We start from the raw sequence: 27,466 nt of genomic DNA on the forward strand, positions 1-27,466 counted from the left end.
TATTGATTGTTAAGGTTTACTATATCAGTTGGATCAAGCTTATTCAGGATGGCAACACGCTATAACATTAATTAATCCACTTATTTAGACCTAGGCCGTTCTTAAACTCCTGTGAAGCTGGTAACTATATAGGAAAAACAAAGCTAATCTGTGACTAGCAATATACCAGTACACACACTCAAGGTGTATGTAACTGTGTATATACAGTATACCCTACCACAGAAACAACCCCAACATGGTACAAAAAACGAAACAAAGGGCAAAATAATCTCACAACCTGTGAGATAGATGCCCCCTGTAACAGTATCCTTAACAAATAAGTGGTAAGTGGCTATAATAAATAAAGATTGATTGTTACAAAATAAAAAGAAGGAAATAACAAAAATAAATAATAATAATAACAGTATCTCACAAAAGTGAGTTCACCCCTCACATTTTTGTAAATATTTTATTATCTTTTCATGTGTGTGTGTGTGTTTGTGTGTTATATATATATATATATATATATATATACACACACACACACACACACACACACCGGTATATATAGACACCCCCCATATGTATATCAATCTCTCACACATTCTAATTTTAAACCTTCCCTGCCTTACATCAGAACAGCACTCAGTCCACCTTCAGCTGATCCAGTTGCCATAAGCAAGGTAGCCTTCTGGAGAACATTATCAACATTAAATGTTGCACATTTGCCCTCCCACCCTCCACCCCCATCATTTAATTTATAGATAGAATTTCATACACAGATCTAGATAATCAGTAGTAACAGCTGCAAACATTGTCTCTTATCAGTACACTCCTATACTCTCTTAATCCCTAACACTCAATCTTTATCTTCCTCACCTCTGCTTGTTACACTCTAGCCCAGCTTTCTACATCACTGCATCTCCTTTCTTTGCCTCACTTTGCCTACTCCCCTCCCTAAACGTTTTTCTGTAAGTACATACCCATCTGAGTAATGCTCTATATTGTCCTGCTCTTATTTTCTCTTTTCTCCCTCAGTATCAAAATCTCTCACTTCCTTCAACTTCCTTCAACCTCAACATTATCCCCTCTCTGCTGTACTTCCCCTTTCTCTCATCTCATACCCTGCACTCCTTTCTCTATTCTCTCCATCCTTCTCCCACTCAATCGTATCCCAGACTCCATCCATAAAAACACTCACACCTTCTGTCGCTCTCTCCTCCTGCTTTTATCAGCTGGTGATGTCTCTCCCAACCCAGGGCCCCTCAACTCCTCTGCTCACACAAAGACAACCAGAAACCACACAAACTTCATCCCAATACCATGCCGTTTATCTCCTTCTACCAATATTTAGTGTGCACTCTGGAATGCCCGCTCCATCTGCAGCAATATAAAAAAAAACAGCCATACACAACCTCTTCATCTGAAATACTTTCACACTACTTGCACTCACTGAGACATGGCTGTCCCCCTCTGATAGCGCTACTCCTGCTTCCTTATGTTTTGGTGGGTTACAATTATCCCACACTCCCAGACCAAACAACTGTAAAGGAGGATCCCAATCAACAACCCCAACTGCCTTTATGCCTCGCCTGCTCTCTTTAACCTTCTCCATCTGACTCACACAGTGGACCTCATCTTCACCAATTTCTGTACAACCTCTAATCTCTCCATTGTTCCATTTCCTCTGACCACCACCTGCTGACCTTTGACATCGGCATACCCTGTACCCAAATTACAACACCCATATAACATTAGTCTCACAGAAACCACTACTATCTTGACCAACAGCGGTTTTCCACCAACCTCCAAGGTCTCCTTTCACCCATGTCAAACCTATGCCCTAACACTGCAACTCCACTCTGTCCTCTCAACTAGACATCATGGCACCTCCAACATTTAAACTCAGCAAGCGCCCCCAATTACATCCTTGGCACACCAAGCTGACCCGATATCTCCAAAAATGTTTTAGAACTGCTGAACTCTGCTGGAGACTTCCTCCACTATAAATGTATGCTGCGCTCCTACAGTCTGGCTCTTTCCTCTGCAAAATAAAACTATTTCAATACGCTCATAACTACATTCCCCTGAGAACCCAAATGCCTCTCATGTTTTTAACTCTCTTCTTTGCCCTTTTGCGCCTCCTCCTCCTCCTACCAACATGATCATCACAAACTTTGCAACTCACTTCACTGAGAAAATTTCTACAATCAGGGAAGAGATCTCTCATCTCTCTCCATCCCCTACCAATTTTACCCCAACCACACTCCCTCTGTTGTTCTATGCACATTTGCACCTGCTACAGCAAAAGAGGCCACCACCTGTTCCCTCAATCATATTCCCTCGAATCTCATTGGCACTTTGTCACTGTTGTGGTTTGTGCAGGGGGGGGGGGGGGGGGGGGGGGGGGGGGGGGAACAAGAAATCATGATCAGAGGCCAGCTGTTATAATAGAGCATCCTGACATTACTTAATCAATTGTGTGGTGTGACACAGGATACAAGGGTAAAGGTGCTCATTAATCCATTTCAGTCACCTTCTCTTGCTCTGCCTCTCACAAATGTTTTCAATCTCTCCCTCTACTCTGGCATATTTCCTCTACCCTTTCAAATATGCAACTGTAACCCCGATTCTGAAAAAGCCCAACCTTGACCCCAATTCCCGCCCTATCTCGCTACTTGAATTCAACTCTCTGCTTGATCCGATTCAATCTGGATTCCGCACTCGTCACTCTGTTGAAACAGCTGTGACCAAAGTATCCAATGATCTTATCACTGCAAAATCCTGTAGCCACTACTCTACTCTCAAACAAATACACTATATACATAAACAATATGTAACAGTGACAGTGCGTAGCGCTCAATAGTAGTCACTTACTCCCAGCAATTTTCTTAAGGGTATGTAAGATACTTGGGTATTCTTTACTCCGAATGCAGTGTGTTCCTCAAAAGAAACAAAGAGAAAACAGGGAAAACTCGCCCTGGTGTTGAAATCCTTATGATAGTTTTATACAAATAAAGGTGAAGGTTGCTTCTCACCTGGATCAGAGCCTGTGACCTGGCTCTGAGTGTATTAGCCCGTGAGTCCTTTTAATCCCTTAAGGACCAAACTTCTGGAATAAAAGGGAATCATGACATGTCACACATGTCATGTGTCCTTAAGGGGTTAAGGGGATGACTCCTTCCCTCTTTTAGCAGGATAGAAGATGTACCAGGTGTATGTCAAGCAATAAAACTTATTTTATAGATATTTAAAATCATAAGATACATACATTACACTGGTATCAGTCCAAAACGCGTTTCGCCGATTTCTCCCGCCGATTTCTCCCGCACTGTCACTGTTACATATTGTTTATGTATATAGTGTATTTGTTTGATTGAATTTCAATAGGATTGGAGGGTTTCTATTTTTGTGTGTAAGCTGCTGCACTAAGAGCACTTTTTTGGAAATTGTTTTAAGCGCCTGTTAGTACAGATCACTTTGTGAATTTGTTGACTACTCTACTCTCGACTGTTCTGCTGCTTTTGACATTGTTGATCATCAACAGCTTATTCTCATCCTCTGTAATCTCAGTGTACGAAAAATCGGAAATATCGCTCTCTCCTGCTGCTCTTCTTACCTCTCCCAGCGCTCATTCAATGATTCTTTCTCTGGCTCTTCTTCCCAATCCCTCTCTGTTGGTTTTCTCCCCAATCACTCTGTTGATGTTCCCCAAGTCCTTGGTCCCCTATTGTTCTCAACCTATACTGCCTACCTTAGCAAATTTACCTGTCACCCCCTAATTTCCTCAAGACCCATCTTGACTCGTGTCTCTGACTGCCTCAGAGACACCAACTGAATGGCTGCTCATTTTCTTAAACTTAACCTGTCCAAAACAGAACTTCTGGCCTTCTCTCCTTCAAGTGTTGCTACGCCTATGTCTGCTTCCCACCAAATCAATGGTGCTACCATCAGCTCTACCTTGCAGGCTCGCTGCCTAGGTGTTCGCTTTGACTCTGATCTCTCCTTCTCTTCTCATGTCCACTCAATTACCAAATCCTGCCGTAAGATATGGGGTTCAATACAAGATCCTGGTACTTGCTTACAAATCTCTACACAATGCTGATCCAACCTACCTATCCTCACTAATACACAAATATATCTTGTGTAGGCCCTACGCTTTGTCGAACAGCTACATCTAACCTTTGTTCATATTCCTACCTCTGATGCTCGTCTTAAAGACTTCTCTAGGGCTGCACCATTCCTATGGAATGTCCTTCCCCTCTCCATTAGACTTTCACCCAGTCTTCACTCCTTCAAAACATCTTTGAAAACATACCTCTTCAGGAAAGCATATCAACTAAATTGTCAACAGCTTTCCCTCCCGTGCCCAGATTCCTCTCCTACAACTGTCAAAAAAACCAAAACACTAAGCCCTCAGTGAATACAATCCTAGCAACATACTTTTCTACCCTTATATTTTGTGTCACTATACCCCACTCACTCTACTATGTAAGCTCATTAAGCAGGACCCTCAATCCCTCTGTGCCTGTGTTTCAAACTCGTCTGGTTACAAATACGTGTCTGTTAGTCCACCCATTGTACAGTGCTGCGGAATTGGTTGGCGCTTTATAAATAATAATGTGTTATTTTGCACTTTTGTGGTGACCCTGGTCTGGGCAATTTCTTGTAAACTGTGATTTTTAGGATTTTATGATATTTTTATTACATTGTTCAATGTATACATTTTTATATTGTAAAATGTACTGATGAATGCTTATGCAAGATATTTTTGTATGTACCTCAATGTGGAACAATGACTCACAGATCTTGTACTGATCCCTCTGGAATATTGAGACCATTAAAGTACAATGTACTTTATATATTTTAGATGTGTATTTTCATCTATTTTACATAATCATTCATACAAAGCAATTTATCAAATATTCATGTTAACTGCTCGGTAGATTAGCTTGATATAACAAATATAAAACTTTCTGTTATAATGTATTTATATATCTGTATAAAACATTTCACAATTATAGTAAAAAAGGTAGAAAATCCCTTTTAACATCTTTTTTAAATGTTTCAATTTAACATTCACTTAAAAAAAAAAGCCATCAACAACATATTTTAACAGATATATAACAGAAATGAGATTGTTTATGAAGCATTTCCCTATTTTTGGAGCGGTATCAAGACTTAACTTTTTTTCTTTTGCTCCTGGCTGTTGCCCCCCATCTTGGTTCGAAAAGCAAAATTAAGACATTTAGAACTTGTGTGCAATAAGTGATATCAGGCACAAAAGCACTTGGCGGCATGAATATAATAAACACTGATGTTCAATTGGTCTTTCAGAGACAATTAGATGTTCTATCTCTTGAACTCATTCACAAGGGAAAGATGTCTGAAAAAGTAAACACTATAATAGTACATTGGATTTGGAAATACTACAAACTGTCTGATTGGTCTTCTGCTTTATCGTCTCTTGTAGTTCTATGATTATTTCTGAAATATCTCTCTCAACATTAACAGTGATATAGATTTCTGGCTCTGCTGGGGGCTCAAGTGTATCAAACTGGGACTGTAATAATGTTAAAGGCATGAAATGTCCTGTTCTCATTTCTAGTCTCTTGGAGATAATTTCCATTGACCCATGCAAGTGGACAAAGATTGTATAAGAGGAAAGGTCCTCATTCTCTTCACAAAGACATTCACCAATGAGAGGGGTTTTCCCAGTTGTCAGTGTAATCCTATAGGCCCTTTTTAAAGCCGAGCATGCCAGTACCACGTGGAGACCAGATGTCGTTTCTCTATGACAAAGAACAAAAGAGTGTAAGAGTTTTTGGGATGTGATTAAAATCACAACCAAGACCAGTTTGTGTAAGCGAAAAGATTAATATTGTCATTACATGTAGCAAAGCAATTATATTTGAAAAAGGAAGAGAGAGAGCACGCATAAATAGGAATTATATGAATATTAAAAAAAAAATAATCAAAACAATAGTTGAGATGCATGCTGGTGATTGTAATTCACTAAAGTGAGAATCTTGGGAATTCAAAGTGAATTTAAAGTGACTTTCAAATTTAAGTCCAATACAACCAAATTGGAAACATTCTCCAATTAAGCTATGCTTTCAGTTCAGCTACTTTAGCTTTAAATTTGAAATTCACTTTGAATTCCTAACTATTCTTTATTTAGTGATTAACCCTGTAAGCATTTTTTTTTAATGCACTCTTTCCTACAATCTCACCGAGTTGGTAACTTTAGCACTTTATACGTGTACAACCACTTTAAGTTCTGTATGACTGAACCATATTTCGAACCAATATTTGTAGATCTTATTGGTCTATCATGAGTTGATAATGGTTGTATGCCAGAAGGCCAGTGCCACTCAAGAGTGAATATCATTTATATTCTTGATTAGTGCCAAATCCAATGCCAAGGCCTTTAGCTTTAACACTTTTACAAATCAGGTGATACACTGTTACCTTATAACATTAGGAATACAAAATGTTGTGCCTTTACCTCTAGTTTCCCTTACCGCCCCCCCCATAGAGGGTTAAAAACAATTTAAACACTTAATAACTGAAATCTAATATGCCCACATGAGAATACTAGACAAAACAAGTTTCTAAAGTTAATTAAATATAAAAAAAAAAAAAAATGAAAAAAAAGTAAAAGGGCCTTCCATGGTCAGCAACATGTAATAAAAAGCTTATGACGCTATGACAGGTCGTAGGGGAGTTACAGACATCCCACCATGCAAAAATGCATTTCAGGGAGGTGGCTTTACCAGCTACTGCGCCCCCCTCTCGATCCCCCCCCCCCCAACCCCCCACACACACACACAATCTGACCCCAAACATGTCATACCTTACACATTTGCAGCCACCCACCTGATTGCTTACCTTTGTGTACAGGAGGGTGACTTGCTTGGGTTCTGGTCCTTTCCGGGATATTATATGTGATTTGCGGCTATCAGGGAAATGCATTCAAAATGTTGCAGTGCAACCTGGGATTAGCGGTCAATTGGCTATTGGTGTACTCTCAGTGACTAACCAATCAACCTGGGAGCCAATAACAGGAATGACCTGCTGAAACTGTCAGTTAAAACATGTCATTACTGTGAGACAGTCCTGCAGTAGCCTACTGACAGCTAATCCCAGCAGACAGGTACCAGTTGTCAACCATGCCATCAACATGAGGGTTAATCTCCTAAACTGTACAGTTGCAGTTAGGGCTAAAGGATCACTATAGTCAACATATAAAAGCAAGAAAGACAGGTCCCCTAACCTTCTTTATTGCTTTTATATGAACTTCCCATTAAAAATAAATCCAAGTCTTTATCATATAAATTTACCTCCATTCCAGCGCCGAGATCCCCATCAGGCCGCACACCTTTTTGGTCAAAATGACGAAGTAGCAGGGCTCAGACGCATCTCTTAGAGAAGCGTCATAGCGATCTGGTGCGCATATGCGGCCTTCGCACTACACCAATCGCGTTCTTCATAGATCGGCATTGAATGCCGCCCTATGAATGAACTCAGCGCTCTAACACGTGGTATGCGTGTTCGCGAGCTGAGCTGACTGACAAATCAGCTCGCTGTCTATGCCCGCCTCCCTGCTACGGCAACCCTCCAACCCAAAGTTAGTATACAAACACTATATATACAAAAATCTCTATATATAGTGTTTGTATAAAAACACAGATTTTAAATAAATATTGTTAAACACACTCTCTCTAAATCTATATGTCTATCTCTCTCTAAATCTATAGGTCTGTCTCTCTCTAAATCTATAGGTCTCTGTCTCTCTCTAAATCTATAGGTCTCTGTCTCTCTCTAAATCTATAGGTCTGTCTCTCTCTAAATCTATAGGTCTGTCTCTCTCTAAATCTATAGGTCTCTGTCTCTCTCTAAATCTATAGGTCTCTGTCCCTCTAAATCTTTATGTCTCTGTCTCTCTCTAAATCTTTATGTCTCTGTTTCTCTCACACTCACACTCAATTTTTAAAATAAGTGTACTTACTGTTTGAAGTCAGGAGATCTCTGCATCCTCCTGCCTTCAGCCTGTCAGCTCGAGCCAATGCTGTGTGCAGGAGATCTTATCGCCCACACTGTCTGTTCTCATCGCTGACAGGCTCCGCGGTTACTACAGGACATAAGAGGTGCTGTGAACGTGCCTCTTATCTCCTGTCTGCTGATAGCATGTTTGACGTCTTCACCCAAGTGTGAAGACGTCAAATGTGGATGAATGTGAATTATGCATTCTTCAACTCGGAAGTCCCTCTGGTGGCAGTCTGAGTAACTGCAACTGGAGGTGTTCCTAGCTTCCAATGTTAACACTGTATTTTCTTAGAAGTTGTTCAGATGAATATAGTGTCCCTTTAAGGTTACAATTCGGGTTTGGTTAAGGGAGAGTTAGAAATAGGTGGTATAACACCAACTATTGTATCTGGGAATCAAATTACATATAAACCAAAAATTTTGAGTACACTAAAATCTGTTAAAAAAATTACAATATCAAAACATCATTTAGTAGATGCCAATCCACCTCTGCAGATAGAATTGCGCTCACAAGATGCAGGTGAGTAAAGGTGTATCAGGGTTCCTTCCCAGGTCCTTTGCATTTAAGCTTCTCCATAGAAAAGCATTGTTTTCCTTGGTCAATGCAGTAGAAGTTACCTGGGTGACTAAACATTTTGCATTTTAACATATATGGGGATCACCTGAACATAAACTATAACAGACAGATACAGAAGTTAAATCTGCAAATTAGTAGTCATGCTTTCAATATTCATAGATACAGTTTTCTCTCGAAACAATGTAATTTCTTAAGGTGAAAACTAAAGTTTTCGTTTTTTTGATTGCTAAATATGGAAAGAAGTCAACTGCACTTACCTCATTATTAATTCATGCAACACGCAAAGCCAAGGGTGTCTGTCCTATGTGGTGACATTAAAGTAGATTTAAAATACAAAAAAAACCTCAAACCTGGTAAACAGAAAATAAATGTAAAAAAAAAAAAAACATTGTTTATTGCCATTATGACAGAACATACGAGTGCTTGTTATCATTCATGATCACTGTGAATCCCTATACATAACACTTTTTTTTTTACGCACTCGGTATATAAAATACAGCTTATTCAGTGTGCTTAACATTCGGCACCTTCTTTCAGGCTCTCTAACCATCATCTGGTCACCTAATCAGTGGTCTACTATAAAACAAATAAGCAGACCTTGCAAATAGATAGATTTAATGTTGTAATTACAAATAAGTGTCCAAATGGCTTACAGCCTAGCGATCTTCCTCTGAAGGCATCTGGTGAACATCTACACATCAATAATATAGCTTTTGTTTTTCCATCACATAATATTACAAGTAGGGACAACATAAAAAAATGGACTTGTAATACTGATTGATCCACTGGTTATTTAAGAAGATTGAGACACCTATACTTTTGGAACTTATTCAGGCTTATTCACTAAAGTCCCAAGGCCCTATGCCAAATCAGGTAAGACCAATTGGTGCTGTACAGGGCCCTGGAGACTGCAAAATCTAGACATGGTCCATGCTATTTAACAAGGTCTAGATTTTGTGAGTCAGACTCCAAAAAGTCCTGAATTAGGTCTGGATTTTAATCATCCCATTCCTTTTGGAACGGTGTGTCCTGTGTGGATTTTTATGCATCCCAGTAACAGATGTCGCACCTGTTGGCTGACTGCACGTTCCTTCTAGCCCTGGTGCAAACCACAGAGAACTAGGCCTGAGAGCTGCAAGTGTCTTTATAAAGACAAGAGCCACATTGCAGGCAGCGGTACATACCTGCCTGGAAGGAAAGCTACAGAGGGAACGATACCTGCCTGGATGAAGGGCTGCAGGGCAGATGAAAAGGCAGAGGGGACGATAGCTGCAGCCTGGAAATGTTCCAGAGAGACCCATGTCAAGCCTCAGCAACTGGGGTTGAAGTGCTCCAGGGTCCCATCAAGCGACTAGGAAGCAAACTGGGCGGAGGTACTCGGTTACAGTACAGGAGCTCCGTCACAAATGGATTTGTAGCTATTGAACTGTTATAGATCTGCCTTTGGCCATCAATGATTTTGATGACCGACTTTAAAGGAACACCACAGGAACCTTACAAACTTTGTTGAGATTAAGTTGTTATTAAACCTAGAATGTTTCTCTAAGTGCTTGACAGAGAATATAAATCATTATGGTTTTAAAGTTTCATCCTACTATACCTAGATATTGTTGTGTTTCCTTAATAATATATATTGTATTTCCCCTTAAAATATTTTTTTTTTTAAAAAGGGATTCAGAAGAATAGCATTAAAATGTATAGTTTGCTTGATATGGTTACATTTAATTACGCCTAAATGCTAAATGTGAAAATTAGTGTTAGAGGGAAGCAGGTGCTGAGATAATGTGCATCAGAAGCTATTCAGGGGGGTGGGTGAGAAATGCTCCCAATACAATTGCTGCTGAGAAAGTTTCCTTCCAAACAGCGTTTCTTTGGACGAAAGCAGGACTTGTCACATATAATAAAGATGAATGATAAGCTTCTCAGTGTCATGGAATGTGCTTTGGAGGCCCTGGAGGACATGTCAATACTACTCAGCATTTATCAGTGCCCTGCTATCACCTCCACTAACCGTTTAAGCTAGACTTCCAAATATGACAAGCCAGGATGCTGTGGGCTGAAAGTGTAGCAAGCACCACTGCACAGCAGGATGTCCTCAAGCAATGGACAGGGAAGAGAATTGGAGATTACAAGCCATTGGCAAACATAAATCCACAATCCGAAATAAAAAGGCACGCAAGGCAGAAAGCAGAACATCAGGCATAAAGTGTGTATAGAAAAGTATGCAATGAATGTGTGTGCAAAGGTATATGTCTGGGGTATGTAACTAGCGTGTGATGTAAATGTATGCATGTAGTGTGTGTGTGTGTGTGTTTAGTATATGTGAAGTGTAAAAGTAAATTTACATACATATTTTTATATTTAAATTGTTTTACCAGTACTGTTGTACTGGTGGATATTGTCTTTGTATTATGATTCTGCAAAGGGGGTTATTGCTTTTCTATCAGGATTTTTGTAAATAATCATTTTACATTATAGTGCACAGAAGGATATATTAAATTAAGTGATCCCAAAAGAATGTGCCAGTATTGAAAGAGTTTGTTTACCTTTAAGAATCACTATAGGGCCAGGAACACAAACATGTATTCCTAACCCTATAGTGTTAAAACCACCATCTAGCCCCCCTGGACCACCCATGTCTCCATAAATATAGCATAATCTTACTGTGTTCAAGCCTGAAGCTGTAGATCTGCATGCTGTTTGCCTCAGAAAAACAAGCAGTCTGCTGACATCAGAAGTGGTAGCCTGATCCAATTACAATGCTTCCCCATAGGATTGGCTGAGACTGAGAAGGATGCAGATCAGAGTCAGAGCCAGTATGATTCAAACAGAGCCATGGCCAATCAGCATCTCCTCATAGAGATGAATTGAATCAATGAATCTCTATGTGGAAAGTTCAGTGTCTGCATTATCTAATTTCATGAATACAAGGACAGGTTCTGTTTCCTTCTTGGTTCTTAACATGACGTTAAGTGTACTGTGCTAAGTGAAAGGTGATATTAATCTAAAAAAAAAAAAAGTATCTATGTGTCCGTGATCCAAATAACAATAGATGTGCAAATAGACCTTTGTATTTGCATTGGGTGTGTAATGAATTATATATGCAGCTTAATGTAACTCTCATATCACATTTCTTGATTAAATAAGTCATATAAGCCAGCTGGATGGTGTGTAACACTAGGACTACCTAATGCTAACCAGGCTAAATGAAGGTGTTTCACAATAGACAAGCCATAAAATGTTACTGAAGTACTAAGAAAAAAATATCCAAATCAGCTTTTTTTTCCCCCCACAGCAGCGATTTTATTTTAAAATTTGCAGTTCCAGTTTCTCTAGGTTAATCTTTTTGTGAATTACCCATAAGTAACTTTTTCTCCACTGCATACCATAGGTGATCTTCCATGAAGTAAATATAAATATATTTGGCTTATAGATCATGCCCCTGCAGTCTCACTGCTCAAATCTTTGCCATTCCAAAAGTTAAATCACTTTGTTTTTGCTGCCCTAGCCACACCTCCCTGCATGTAATGTGCACAGTCTACCTAAACACTTCCTGTAAAGAGAGCTCTAATATTAAAATTTCCTTTATCGGTGTCTGGTAATTTGAATAGTCAAAGTGCTAGAATGACCCAAAATAAGACATATGCCCACCAAATCCAAATATCAAAATGCCAACAGTAAAAACTGAAATGGTCAGGTTGCTTATATGATACTGCAGCTTTACAGGATAGTGACAAACGCATCCATCAGGAGTATTGTTGTACTCAGAGTACAGAGTACATCAATACAATAATGTATAAGAGTAGCACAGATCAGGTTTACATAATACACATTAAAAACAAACCAGTTATGTATGTGTATGTTAGAAGAATCTGGGGGAAAAAATCCCCCACAATCTTACTATAATATTATGCAGAGATTGTCAGTTAAAATACTATGTAAAACATTTCAAAATACCCTTAGGTAAATAGCCTGTGATGTCAACTTTATATATATACTTTAGTGTGGTAATTTTGTTCTCTGTGACGGGTATTAAGTGGGATTCTATAGTGTTAGGAATACAAACTTGTCTCCCCCTTCCTTGAACACCCTCGCCCGGCATGTAAAGGGTTAAAAAAACTGAGCACATTAGGCCCTCCTCATAGGAGAGCATTGCTTCAATGCTTTCCTATAATGATTTCACTGATGCTGGATGTTCTCATGCAGAGCGTGATGACGTGCAGTGTTATTTAGGTGAGCTGGAGTCCATTAACATCCAGGAAGTGTGTCTAGTGGCTCACATTTTGCACATTTTATTTGACAGCCACTAGAGGCAGTCTTAGTCCTGCAGGACTAAGTAGGACAGTGACACTGCACCCAGACCACTTCAATTAGATTAAGTGGGTAAAACTATATAGTGGACTATATAGTGACCCTTTAAACAAGTCAAACACACTAAATAAATCACTCCACATCGAACATTTATTTTACTCCTTGTATCTTGTGACCTGTCACTACCAAAAATAAACTAAAACCTAGACATACGATGTACTCTATAAATCAGGAAAAATATTTTATTTTGAATTCCTTTTCTTAAGCTGCACTTGTTGCAAACATTATTTAAAGCTTTACATTAAAGCCTTTTTCTCCTTTAACCCCTTAAGGACGGCGAGCGTTCTATGCTGTCCTTAAGGAGCCAAGCCTAAACGGCGGCGGGAGACATAGAACGTCTTTGCTGTCCACCCCACCTACCTGATCACCGCTTGTCCTCCCGACGGCGATCAGTGGGGGTTATCTCAGTCCCCACAGTGGTGCTAGCCTGCTATCCTTTGCATGGACCGGCAATCCCTAACATGTGGCCATACTGCGACCAGCGACCCAAGATGGCCGCCGAGGCGAAGCCACCAACTCACCACATTCCTGAGGCCTGTGCCTCACATGAGGAACGACTCATGTTGGACCATATCTGGTCTCAATTCTGGATGCGGATCCAATAGTGAGTCTCCTCGACTATTGTTGGGAACCAGCCTGATACTCACCGAAAGTCACACAGCGAACCCCTTGGGTTAAACCCTAAACCAAAGCGGTAAAATAACAGGAGACACCTTGATGTAGACAACGCAGCTCTGCTGTGAACCGCCACCCTCCTGGGCCACGGTCCATCTCTGTACACTGCCCTGCACAATTCCCATGCCATCAAAGGGCCTAACCCATTTTGAGTGGAAAAAGCAAGCTGGAAGACTCCGAGACCAAGTCCTGGAGAGAGCTCAGAGGGGGATCTGTGGGTCTGGCGACTCAGACCGTATAGCAGCCTGGGGATGGTGGGGTATAAATGTGCAGGACTTGGGTTTGCACCGCAGTCAGGACAGCACACAAGACATGTTAGGCATTGACTAATTAACCTGTCTATCCCCTAATGCTTTTAGTGCCTCAGTTTAGCTCTTTTTATTATACTGCTCTTAACCCCTTGAGGACACATGACATGTGTGACATGTCATGATTCCCTTTTATTCCATAAGTTTGGTCCTTAAGGGGTTAAAGGACCACTATAGGCACCCAGACAACTTAAGCTCAATGAAGTGGTCTGGGTGCCAGGTCCATCTAGGATTAACCCTGCCTGCTGTAAACATAGCAGTTTCAGAGAAACTGCTATGTTTACATATGGGCTAATCCAGCTTCTAGTGGCTGTCTCATTGACAGCCGCTAGAGGCGCTTCCGAGCTTCTCACTGTGATTTTCACAGTGAGAAGACGCCAGCGTCCATAGGAAAGCATTGAGAATGCTTTCCTATGGCCTGGCTGAATGCGCGTGCGGCTCTTGCCGCGCATGCACATTCAGCCGATGACATCAGAAGAGGGAGGAGAGTCCCGAGCGCCGAGGGAGCCTGGCGCTGGAGAAAGGTAAGAATTTAACCCCTTCCTCCTCCTTCAGCACGGCGGGGGTGGGACCCTGAGGGTGGGGACACCCTCAGGGCACTATAGTGCCAGTAAAACAAGTTTTCCTGGCACTATAGTGGTCCTTTAAGTTAGTTTCATATAACACATAATACTGCGGATGGCACCCGGTGGTACTACTCATAGTTCTCACTCATTGGTGCCGTTTTAAATTGTTATAATATTGTCTGATATGCATGTTTGCAAAGCAGCACTGTCTTTCACTTGTGTTTATAAGTTAGAGAGTCAAATATAAGGCTTGCATTTCAGTTTTTTCACATTAAGATTTGCCAGATTAGTTATGTTGCCATTGGCCTGGGGCTGCATACATAGAAACAAAAAAAGTGATTTAACTTCTAAATGTCAGATAACTAAGCACTGAGACTGCAGAGGCATGATCTATACACCAAAACTATTCCATTACACTTAAGTTGTTTTGGTGCTTAGAGTATCCCTTTACATACGTTATTTTAAATTATGGAGGAAAAAACATTTAATCTATACATTGTGCAAGCTGATTTGCAAGAAAGTTTAAAGATTTAACAATAAATTAATATGAAGATATGGCCTCTCCCTGCTACCTTTTAATTCTTGGCATAGAGGCAGCATAGCCATTTGTGCTGGAAAATTAGTAATGGGGAGAGCAGAATAATCTTTCCGCAGGTACTCCTAAAGCAATATAATTTATCTCTATGGTGCATTATATAGTCATTGCTTAAAGAAACGTTAATAGTTAAAGTGAATCGGTCATAACAGCTTCACTTTAAGAATAGCCTTATATATAAACCAAGCATTCTGGATTTCAAGCACTGTGTTAGTCTTTATCACCAGGAGGGGCAAGCTCAGAACAGAGAAGCTATGTAATGTTGGTAATTCACAAAATAAACAAGAGACGCATGATATTAAATGTATGCTTACTAATGCAAGGAGCCTAAATAACAAAATGGGGGAACTAGAGGCATTAGCATACACTAAACAATATGATATAATAGGCATAACTGAAACATGGTGGGATGAGACACATGACTGGGCAGTTAACTTAAATGGGTACACATTATTTAGGAAGGATAGGAAAAACAAGAAGGGTGGTGGGGTATGTTTGTATGTCAACCATGATTTAAAGCCAAATCTTAAGCAAATTGAATGCGATGAGGAAAATGTGGAAGCTTTATGGGTAGATATCTGCTTGGGGGAAAAGAAGGGAAACCAACTATTGGTTGGGATATGTTATAAACCACCTAATGTTAATATTGACGAGGAACAACAGCTGTTTGAGCAAATTGAGAAAGCTGCAAATCTTGGTAACACTTTAATTATTGGAGATTTTAATTACCCAGACATAAATTGGGACATAGGGACTAGTAGCTCAGCAAAGGGAATTAGGTTTTTAAACTTGTTAAATGACAACTTCATGTCACAACTTGTACAAGCACCAACTAGAATGGACGCTTGTCTGGACCTGGTTTTAACAAACAACGTTGATCTTTTGACCAACATTCAAGTAGGTGAGCACTTGGGAAATAGTGATCACAATATAGTGTCCTTTGAAATAAACTCAAAAAAACAAAAGCACATGGGGTATACTAAAACATATAATTTTAAAAAGGCCAATTTCAATAAGATAAGGGAAGCTTTACAATATATTGACTGTCATAAACTCTTTAGTGAAAAGAACACTGAGGATACATGGATCATCTTCCAACAAATATTAGAAAGGTACATTTCTCAGTATGTACCATTGGGAAATAAGTATAAAAGAAACAAATTAAAACCAATGTGGCTTAGTAGAGAAGTAAAACAAGAGATTAAAAATAAGAAAAGGGCATTTAAAGCATTTAAATCAGACAAATCAGATGCATCTTATAAAAGATATAAGAAAGCAAATAATGCGTGCAAAAAGGCAATTAAACTTGCTAAACTTCAAAATGAAAAAATGATAGCTAAAGAGAGCAAAACCAACCCCAAAGCATTTTTTAAGTACATAAATTCCAAAAAAAAACAAAAATGAAAGTATAGGTACACTTAAAACTGAAACGGGGGTGTTAGTTAATGAAGACCAAGAAAAGGCAGGAATTCTAAATAACTATTTCTCCTCCGTATATATTAAAGAAGAACCCATGGCAATAGATGTGCAAATGATTGCTACTAAAAACTTGCAGAATAATTGTAATTGGTTAACTCAAGACAATGTGCTGCAGCAACTAAAGAAAGTTAATATAAACAAAGCTCCAGGGCCTGACGGTATCCATCCACGTGTACTTAAGGAACTAAGTGTAGAAATAAGTGAACCTCTGTTTTTAATCTTTCAAGATTCTTTTCTTTCAGGAAGTGTTCCGGAGGATTGGAGGAAGGCAGATGTGGTTCCTATATTCAAAAAGGGTTCAAAATCCTTGCCTGGAAATTATAGACCTGTGAGCTTAACTTATGTGGCTGGTAAAATATTTGAAAGGTTATTAAGGGATAATATTCAAGAATTCCTTGAGAAGGATATGGTTATCAGCAAAAATCAGCACGGTTTTATGAAGCACAGGTCATGTCAAACTAACTTGATTGCGTTCTACGAAGAAGTAAGTAGAAGTATAGATCAGGGTGTTGCAGTGGATGTGATCTATTTGGATTTTGCCAAGGCATTTGATACAGTTCCACACAAAAGATTAGTGTTCAAACTCAAGGAAATCGGTCTCGATGAAAATGCTTGTTCTTGGGTAGAGCATTGGCTTAAAAACAGAATACAAAGAGTTGTCGTTAATGGTAAATTTTCAAGCTGGACAGAGGTGGCAAGTGGTGTCCCTCAGGGGTCTGTTCTGGGACCCCTTCTATTTAACATTTTTATAAATGATCTTGAAGACAGCATTGAAAGTCATGTTTCAGTGTTTGCAGATGACACAAAACTTTGTAAAATAATACAATGTGAGCAAGATATTACTTTGCTGCAGAAGGATTTAGATAGACTGGAGGACTGGGCACTCAAATGGCAGATGAAATTTAATGTTGAAAAATGCAAAGTTATGCACTTCGGCGTAAAGAATACACAAGCAACGTATACCCTTAATGGAAGTGAATTAGGGATAACACACGAAAAGGACTTGGGAATTGTTATAGACAACAAACTATGCAACAATGTGCAATGTCAATCAGCAGTGGCCAAGGCCAGTAAGGTATTGTCATGCATGAAAAAGGGCATTCATTCTCGGGACGAGAATATCATTTTGCCTCTCTATAAATCACTGGTAAGACCACATACTGAATATGCTGTGCAATTTTGGGCACCTGTTCTAAAGAAGGATATCATGGCACTAGAAAAAGTGCAGAGGCGGGCTACAAAATTAATAAAAGGAATGGAACATATCAGCTATGAAGAAAGGTTAACAAATTTAAACCTATTTAGTTTAGAAAAACGTCGCCTGAGAGGGGATATGATAACATTATACAAATATATTCGGGGCCAATACAAACCATTGTGTGGAAATCTATTCACAAACCGGACTTTACATAGGACACGAGGCCATGCGTTTAGACTGGAAGAAAGAAGATTTCGTCTAAGGCAAAGGAAAGGTTTTTTTACTGTAAGAACAATCAGGATGTGGAATTCTCTGCCTGAAGAAGTGGTTTTATCAGAGTCCATACAGATGTTCAAACAGCTACTAGATGCATACTTGCAAAAACAGAATATTCAAGGATATAATCTTTCAATGTAGGGTAATAACTGCTTGATTCAAGGATAAATCTGACTGCCATTCTGGGGTCAAGAAGGAATTTTTTGTCCTAGCTTGTTGCAAAATTGTGCTTCAAACTGGGTTTTTGTTTTTTTTTGCCTTTTGGATCAACAGCAAAAAACAGGTGTGAGGAAGGCTGAACTTGATGGACGCAAGTCTCTTTTCAGCTATCTAACTATGTAACTATGTAACCACTACTGGAAGGTATCCCTTGTATCCACTGGATTTCCTATTTTAATGAACATACATGATTTCACTTTACAGTAACAATGTGTTCACTAGCAGTGTGATATTGAGTAAATGCAGTGAGTATATGGGTATACAGATAATATTATTATGTTAATGACAACTGTAAAATGCATAAACCTCACTTAGAGTGTATCTTAGTCGATGATATTAGTGTACTTTATGTCAAGATATATGTGCACACACACAAACCACCTGAGCCATCTACAAGAAGACACATGGTTTAGACAGCCACTGAGGGCAGACTTTGTGCTGCAATGTAAACATTCTCTGGAACTGCAATGTTTTACATTGCAGCACTAGGTGCAAAAGGGACACAGCACCCAGACCACTTCAATGAGCTGAAGTGGTCTGGGTGCCTACAGTGTCCCTTTAAAAATGAAATAAAATTGTAACCCATTTCAAACTGATAAAATGTAAGCATCATGTAATGTTTTGTAATCCCTCTTCCTGTAAAACATGCTACCAATATGTAGAACAAAAACAGGAGCATGGCATTGACACATGCCTGTAGTTACATAAAATGGGACAGAAATTATATTTTTTTTCATGAGTATATTATTCATATAGTCACATATGGAAGGAATGGCATTTATGTTTAAAGATTAAGTGTAGATGAAATGTGTGCTTTGCCCTTTTAATAGTTTTTACATGATAAAAAATAGGAGTCAGACATTCTAGTGCTAGTTTTTTATATATTAGTTTCCAAGTACAGACAGTTAGAGCAAATAAAGGATTGTTATCTTATTCTGTGTTTGCAATCTAGGTGTGTAAAATAAAAGAGAGGGACTAGGAGTGGCAAATTTGAGTGGAGTTATATATGTTTCTGGAATTAATCCAAATATATAGTTTGAGAGAAAAGCAGCACCCGTTGGTATTAAAGAACATGGTTGAGAGCAAGTGGCCTTTCATATAAGGTCCAGTTCAGAAGATAAAAATATCTTCACAAACTGGACCACATGTCAGAGTTAGGCTGGGCAGAACCACTGACAACAGCCTGGCTTCTTCCTGGTAAACACTACTTCCTCCCACTGTACAAAGCTATGTGTTGAAGAGGTAGAAACAAGCAACCTGTGTCAGCTCACTTTCACTGGACCTTACATACCAGATTAAGAGCCCAGTGGGCCTGGTGCTGACAATTATGACAGGCCTAATTACAGAATCATATCGACCAAAAACAGTAAAACACTCCCAAGCGTCATGTATCTGATGGAGATGGGGCTGGAGAGAAAGAAAACAGCAGTTATAAGAAAACACATACCCTATGCTAATCTCTCACTAATTTATGCTTTCATTTTTCAAGTAAATCCATAACCCCTTACAGCAGTATCCAGTCAAGCAGTTAGTCAATGGGTATGATAAAAGGGTGTGCCACTGACACAAATCACATAACCTGCCAAAAGGGGTGAACATGCCCAAAAGGGGGAATGATTGTCCAAAGAATTGGAAGGCTAGCCTGGCATGAATGCATGTCAGGCTGCCCGCCAATCATGCAGCTGGCCAACTAAGGGCATACTATGAAGGCAGCACCCTGAGCTTGGCATAAATGCATCAAATGATGCGCTGTCTCAACGCTTTCTAAGGACTGTCCCCTAGCACTCACTGGTCCACTTGTCAAATAGTGTCCCTTTAACTATATTCATGGTCAGCCAGTCCACACACGTTGTGTTCCCAAAAATCCCTCTTAAGTTTCCATACTTAAGTAAGAGTATGTGAAAAGTAGTTAGGGTTGCCACCTTTCTTGGAAAAACATACCGGCCTTACTAATTTGCATAATTAAATATGTATGGGTGACATCACATGATGTTAATCACAAGGAGTGACATAAGAGAAAATGCTGTAAAATCACCAAAAAACTACTTAGTTTGATTCTGCTGTATAGATGGATTCCTCCCAGTGCCCCCATGTCTCCCAGTGCCCTCATGACTCAGTGCCCCCATGTGTCGATTACTCCAGGTCTCAGTGTTCCTATGTATCAGTGTCTCAGTGCCCCATGTCTCCCAGTGTCCCCTAGTGTCGTGTCCCCAGGTCTCCCAGTGATCCTATGTATCACAGTGTCTCAATGCCCCATGTCTCCCTGTGTCCCCATGTCACTAGGACACTAGGAAGACAGGGAGACCTGCGGAAACGTGGAGACCTAGGGACACGGAGACACCAGTGACACTGGGAGACTAGGGGACTCTGGCTGGGACACATGGGGACACTGGGAAAATAGGGGACACAGACACTAGAGACACTGGCTGGGGGACATGGGGACATTGAGGCACTGGGAGACATGGGGACACTGAGACACCAGGGCCACAGACACTAGGGACACTAGCTTGGAGACATGTGGACATTGAGACACTTGAGGCACTGGGAGACATGGAGGCACTAGGAGACATGGAGACAGTGAGACACTGGCAGACTGGGGGCACTGGGAGACTAGGGGGCACTGAGACACTGGCTGGGAGACATGTCCCCATGTGTCTGTGTCATAATGTCTCCCAGTGTCCCTTAGTGTATCAGTGTATGTCTCATTGCAGCCTTTCCCCCCCATCCCTTACTTCCCTTAGCTGTAGGATGTCTCTGTAGGGTGGGAGTTGCTGTCTGGACTCTCTGTAGCTGCACCCCTGCAGATCAGTGAGTAGAGAGAGGCAGGGAGGGATATGCTGGAACTTCCTATCCCTGCCTGTCTCCCCACACAGCGACCCCTACTGGCCATTGCTGGTTTTGCATAGTAATCTCTTGTTTATACTGAGAAAAATACCAGCATTTGTATTGCCAGTATCACTGCAATATTGGCACCAGCCAGGCAGCCTCAAATACTGGCTGTGCCAATAAAATAAAAGCCAGGTGGAATTCCTAATAGTAGTGTGTGGGAAAAAAAAAATGTAAAAGAAAAAAAAATATATATTTTTTTTTAAATCAAACAATGGGCCTAGGCCCTGGAGCTGCAGCTCCGGGCCTGGGCCTGGAGCTGCAGCTCTATCAGCCCCTATGTTAATCCGGCCCTGCTTACATACCCTTTTACATACAAAATATTTTCAATATATGTATATCTTCAGTTCAGTGTGTGTGGAGGAAATTAAGACTACCATCTTCGAATGACTTGGGAAGCGGTATTTTTGTTAGACTTTTATGTGGCTTGCAAGATTTCCAAACCAAAGCGAGAAGTTGAGTATGAAATGAATTTCATGTTTTAGCATGTTTTTAGAGAATTGGGAAGATCTGTAAAGAAGGAATACAAACTTTTGAAATTGAATTAATGGGTGAAGTGCAACCCAGCCCATAATGGTGTTTGCAATGTGTTCTACAATTAGGTGAAGCACAGTAATGAGAAAATACTGACACTATCATAGTGTATTAGGATATACAGTGTTATTCACTAAAGTGAGAATTTAAAGTGAATTTTAAATTTAGGGCCAGACTAGCTGAACTGAAAGCATAAACATAATTTTTTTATAGTTTGACTATTTTGTCCTTAAATTCTCACTTTGGTAAATAAACCAGATATTTTTAGATGTATAAATCCTCATGTACGTAAGGGATGAAGGAACCCAAGAGAAGGAAAGATGTAGTGAAGAATGTGATGTATAAACTATCCCAGATAAGGAGCCAGAGAAAAAGATTTAATCAAGCATACCTCCCACGTGTCCCCATTTTTGGTCCAAATCCCTGTCCCTCTTTTCTTTGAGCTCCATATATTTGGGTATATCCAAGTATGTAACAGAAATCCACAACAATAAAACTCCCAGAAATGTGCTTTTAAACTTAATGTTTTTAGAAAGCAGTGTGTATAAAGAAGATGCACTGTAGAATTGAATATTTGGATTTGACAGACAAGTATTTAGTAAGAAGGTGATCCCTAGACTGGTTCTCCATCAAGCTGTACACTTACCAGTTCAACCAAGATTGAGAACCAGCATTAATACCCTGTGTTCATGGGGCCATAATTTGAAGTAGGGCAGTGTAGAATATTCCATGCTCCTATTATTAGGTATGGATATTTAATGGGTTAAAAAGAACAGATGGTAATTTGATATTCTGTACCATGAGATGTCTTGAATGTTGGTGTTTACCAAGAGGAGAAAATAATCTTATGTGTCCTTTAATGGCCAGAGTTTTAGCTAAACTTTCTGATGTGATTATTGTCAAAACTATTTAAAACATTGGACAAAGAACCACATAGTCTATTACCCGATTTTCTGAACAGACCTCTCTCCCTGTAACATCATTAAGCTGTACCATCTGCTAACCATCTATCAACTTTTTTTCATATATCTACTGCTGTTTGCATTGTGAGTAGAATAAATGTACATTTTTTATATAGAAATTCAGATTGCATATTAATATTAGTGGGTGATACAGTAGAATATTACAGCGAGCCACTTACAGAAGAAAGTATATACATTAAAAAAAGACTTTAATCACTTCAATACATGCCAGTGGTTCCCAAACCAGTACTCTGGACCAGCCACCAATCCAGGTTTTGTCAGTATCTCAATTGGAATAAACAATTGAAATACAAAAATCCTGCGTTGTTGGTGGGCCATGAGGACAGGTTGGGAACCAGTGATATATGCATATTTGGCAGGCCTATGGATTTATTTGAATGGTAAAGAAAGCATAGAGTCCAGAATGCCAGTAAAACATAACACAGATATTTGTGCTAATTCAAAGGGACCAAAAGCTCATCTAGAACAAGTGGTGGACACGCTTTGCTCTCACATTGCTCATAAATACAGAGATACACCTTGAATTTTACCTAAATTGCAATACTGTTTTTAACATTGATTTTTGTAGCACGTAAGGCCCCCATTTGGAACAAAGTAATATTAAATATGACTATAGCTATACCTGATCGTTTAAAGGTATTCCTTGAGACATTTTAGTTTTGTTCTCCAGTGGATGATAGTCATCAGCATCATAGAATTTCCAGCCCATCTACAACAGAAATGAAAAATTCTTAAAAACCAAACCAAAAACCATAACGCAGAAGATTCCTGAGGCTACTCTACAGCTACTGAGGAAGCTCATACAAGAGTGAAACACGTTTAGCTGGATTTTGGACTTTTATACTTGGACTTCTTTATTTTATCCATGTGTTTTTTATAGGTCTAGCATTGTTTTTATTTTTATATTTCAATAAATTACTTTCTATATTTATTCATATTAGTCCAAAAAGTCCTTTCTAGCCTCCAGGAACCTCATGTGGGGAATGCATACTGCCAATCAACCTCACAGACGGGAATTTAAGGCTCTGCTTAAGGTGAGCACAACCATTATCACCTATATTATATTTATTTTCCATACAGTACTACCCATCTGGTTTATTTATTTTTGTTTGCTCTATATCCCCAGAGGAATACCGTTTGGGACAAAGGGGTGTGTTGCTGCCTTAAAAGCAAAAAGGAGTTACTTACGGAGCCAATACCATATAGACTCCAACCCATGTGAGAGTGGTTTTAGCCATGTCATTATTACTCACTTTTATTCTGTAAACCATCGGCACTATATTCTCTTTTTGCTGTTTTGTATGTACATTCGGATATATATTTTCAAGATTGTCACTGTACTGGAGGGGTGAGTGTACCCCGTTATTGTTTATACCTATTATAGCGCTCCACTTGTTGGTATATAGTCTATACCTCTCTTTTTTGAACAAAAACCTACAGAACATCTTGTATTGTTCCCTATGCATGTTACAATCACATCAAGATGATTAGAGTGCTCTCTGAATGCATCCAAGGACAGCTTTCCTCTACTGCCACTAGTGTTTGCAAAATTATAGAGTAAACAACTGCTAGACACAAAACTGTCTTGCCTGGTAACTCACTAACCCCATTTCTACAAGGCACGAACAAAGTGGTGGAATAAGTATAACAGATTGGTCATGAAACCTTACATTATGTTTTAAACAATGTTTCATGTAATTATATGAGGTTGCGTAAAAAAAAAAAAAAAAAAAAAAAAAAAAATCTATTTGTAGGGCACAGCCTGCACTAAACTCTGACCCATGGACTGTAATGATTAACTCAATCAAATGATTCATCTCTAAAAAAATATACTGGGCTTCACAGTTTGTGCAGCTGTATGTAAATGCATTACAAAGCTCATGACTGTCTACATCACATACAATAACCATTCCTTAAGACATGATCACCTTGGCTGGAACACAGTATACCCCACAATTACCGTACTTTGTCCTCTTTCTACCCTACTCTGAGAGTGGATGAAGTGTCACAGAAGTATTCTCAAAGATATTTTACTGAACGGTTTTGTTTTCCATTTTCCTTCTCTATACCATTCATCCCTTTTATCCATTTTTTTTTTGTTTCAGCTTCATAATCACCAGAGTTATTGGCAAATTTCCTAGTACAAATCGTAGTAGAAATAAGTCATACAAGTCTTTTATGGTCCAAAAACAAGACTGAGGGGACCACTTAGCTCAGATATTTATTAACTTTGGAATGAGGATCAGTCTCATCAAGGGAGAAAATTATACAATTAAGAATGTGCTGGTTAGTATACAAGAGTTAGGCGACAGCAGTTGCAACTTGCCCTGTCCTGGTTTCTCTCAGAGCTGAAGACAAGAACCTGAGGCATACCATTTCACCGGATATTAGGTGATGGTAAAGAAATGGTAATGTCACCCACTGAGCTTACTACCTCGGAGGGCAACATGGAAGGGACATTATGCAGGGTGCGCTCAACCAGTGATGCTCTATAGCTCTAACTTGGGGTTTCACTAGCAGTTGCTTATGCTTGGAGTCAGCTATACCCTGTCAAGTTATTGGCTGGTATCCTGCTGATAACATCACTAGGTCTGTCATTTTGCAAGTTTAGTCCAGAAGCCTTTAATCAGTTCATCAAAAGTGCTGAGGAAATTATCCTCAGGAGTCTGATGCTTCAAAATCCAGCAGCAACTGTTTGTGTATTTGAGTGGTGGAGCTCTGTGCTGGGATGATTGATAGGCCCTTTGTCAATCGCTACTTAGGTGAGTGTGTCAGGGCCCTCCTGGCACCATAACCACTACTGCCTGTAGGCATGGTGCTTAGAGTGCACAGTTTATAGATGTGCATTGGATTCAATACATATGAAGCAGTGCAGTAACTGATGTGCCTCAATCATAGGTCTCCAATGCATTTGACTTGACTGAGATGACCTCAAAAGAAGCAGAATGGCTTCCGAGAGGAGACCGTTAAAGGGCTGGATTACAGCTATGTATCTAGGTTTAATGGTAATGCTGTAGTGGTTATGGAGCTAGAAAAGCCCTGGCTCCCCAACCTTGTAAGCAATCAAATGGTTTTAGAACTGTTTGACTTCTTACCATTTTTCTGTTAGATGCCACTGGAGATTTAGCTCAGAGCTGAGAGCTTTCAGCTGCAGTGGAGGCAAGGAGCAGGGCCTGATGGACCACATATGAGAAGTCAAATCTTTTTAAAATAGTTTTACTATTTACAATGGGAGAACACCAAGGCACTCCTGTAGTTATTGTGCCTGGAGTTATCCTGGTAGCAAGGAGAGCAAGCGGTAAACAGAGTTGGGTGAAAGTTCATGGGAAGACACAGATGTATTTTGCGCAGATCTCTAGTACAGTCTTATATGATAAACGGGGAGAGTATCAAAATGTTCTATTCTAAAAAGTGGTCCAAAGAATGTGTCTACAAGTTCCACTAGTTTCCATGGCGATTGTTGCACTTTTAGTACTTTAGTCCATTTTTTTAGAACAGAACCTCTTACTCATGGCTATACTTTTGGAGTTTTAGGATTTCTCCAAATAATACTTGCAAGTATTAGTGTGGATGGCTTTTGCTGATAACCTGATGTGAAGTTTGACACTTTCATAATAATACAGGTAGCAGACTGTCACAAAATACAGAAGGCCCAGGGCTTTGCAACTTAACTTACAAATATCTGATAAAGAATGAAATCTTAGACCAAGGATATGATTTATAGTTTTTTTTCCTTTAAAGAAAACTCTAAACACCATACTATGCTGTAGTGGTGATGGTGCCAGTAGAGCCCTGGAGCTTCTCCCACTGTAGGTTTTAAAACAGTTTGACTTCTAAGGATTTAGATTTTGCTTTACATTCCTTTAAGAGTGCCAAAAACACTCAGTATATAATCTTTAATCAACGATGCCACAATTAAGTTATAAGCTATGCTTTACCTTCTTTGCCAGTAAAGATCCCACTTCAGTCCTGTAGAAAGAAATACATATTTTGTAATGTAGAAAACTTTAGAATATTTATCAAATGTACATTGGTCGGCAAATGTTGCAGACCGTTAATTTCACAAGCAAGAACAATAGCTCCTATAAAAGTATATTAAAAATGATAATTTATTACATGATATACAACCTGAAGGCTTAGTCAGCTCATGACTATAGAGGAGTTTGAGAAGTTTTCCAAATCAACCATCTTTGCCCAAATTAGGTTCTCAATTCACTGCTATTTACAAGTGTGAAGTCATATTGAATTGTTCACAGTTAAGTTAAAATTTTAGAGCAAGGTAGCAAAACTAAAAAGATAATTGACAGACGTTTTCCAGACTGTTTTGACTTAAATTCGAAATTCACTTCGAATTCTCACTTTAGTGAATAACCAAGGGTGGCTTGTCCATGGATGCTTAGGCACAAATCGAAAAATAAAACAAATATCCATCGCTTTGGTTAGGACTACTATTTATATTTCCCTTGGGTAATTTAACTTTGAATTACATTTTTTTTAAAGAGTGTGTGCACTGTCATGACCAGAATTCTCAGCACCAGAAATGAACGCTCTATTTTCAGGCTATACATGGCGTCTATCAGCTCTACCATTCTTCCTTAGCCCTTCCGATTGTCCAGATCATGAAAAATGCTCCAGAAGACAGGTTTGTGCACTAGTCAGTCTTACCAGGCTGTCATAGGTTACTAGGACATGGTGGTGGAGTGTGCAGTCCCCCACTTACCCTAGTGCCTGGCAGCAGAAAGAGGTTCCCAGCTTCTGAATGTGTTAGACA

At 39.5% G+C, this 27,466-nt stretch overlaps 1 protein-coding gene across 1 annotated transcript; it reads right to left on the reverse strand.

Moving 5' to 3' along the window:
* Nucleotides 1-5,080: 5,080 nt before the first annotated feature.
* On the reverse strand, nt 5,081-26,658 carry IDNK (IDNK gluconokinase). The gene is made up of 4 exons (XM_063457185.1): nt 26,634-26,658; nt 23,318-23,404; nt 8,863-8,906; nt 5,081-5,771 (listed from the first exon to the last, which is right to left on the reverse strand). The coding sequence occupies exons 2-4, from the start codon at nt 23,402-23,404 to the stop codon at nt 5,381-5,383; spliced, it is 522 nt and encodes a 173-aa protein (XP_063313255.1). The 5' UTR covers nt 26,634-26,658; the 3' UTR covers nt 5,081-5,380.
* Nucleotides 26,659-27,466: the final 808 nt, after the last annotated feature.

This window comes from Pelobates fuscus, chromosome 5 (genome assembly GCF_036172605.1).
Source record: "Pelobates fuscus isolate aPelFus1 chromosome 5, aPelFus1.pri, whole genome shotgun sequence".
Classification (NCBI taxonomy): Eukaryota; Metazoa; Chordata; class Amphibia; order Anura; family Pelobatidae; genus Pelobates; species Pelobates fuscus.

Excerpts from the sequence above, each read along its gene's own strand:
- IDNK (XM_063457185.1), bottom strand. The coding sequence starts at position 23,404 with ATGGGCTGGAAATTCTATGATGCTGATGACTATCATCCACTGGAGAAC. Across the intron at positions 8,907-23,317 it reads GAATACCTTTAAACGATCAG|GACAGACACCCTTGGCTTTG; the intron begins GTATAGCTATAG and ends GTCACCACATAG. Across the intron at positions 5,772-8,862 it reads TTGCATGAATTAATAATGAG|AGAAACGACATCTGGTCTCC; the intron begins GTAAGTGCAGTT and ends TCTTTGTCATAG.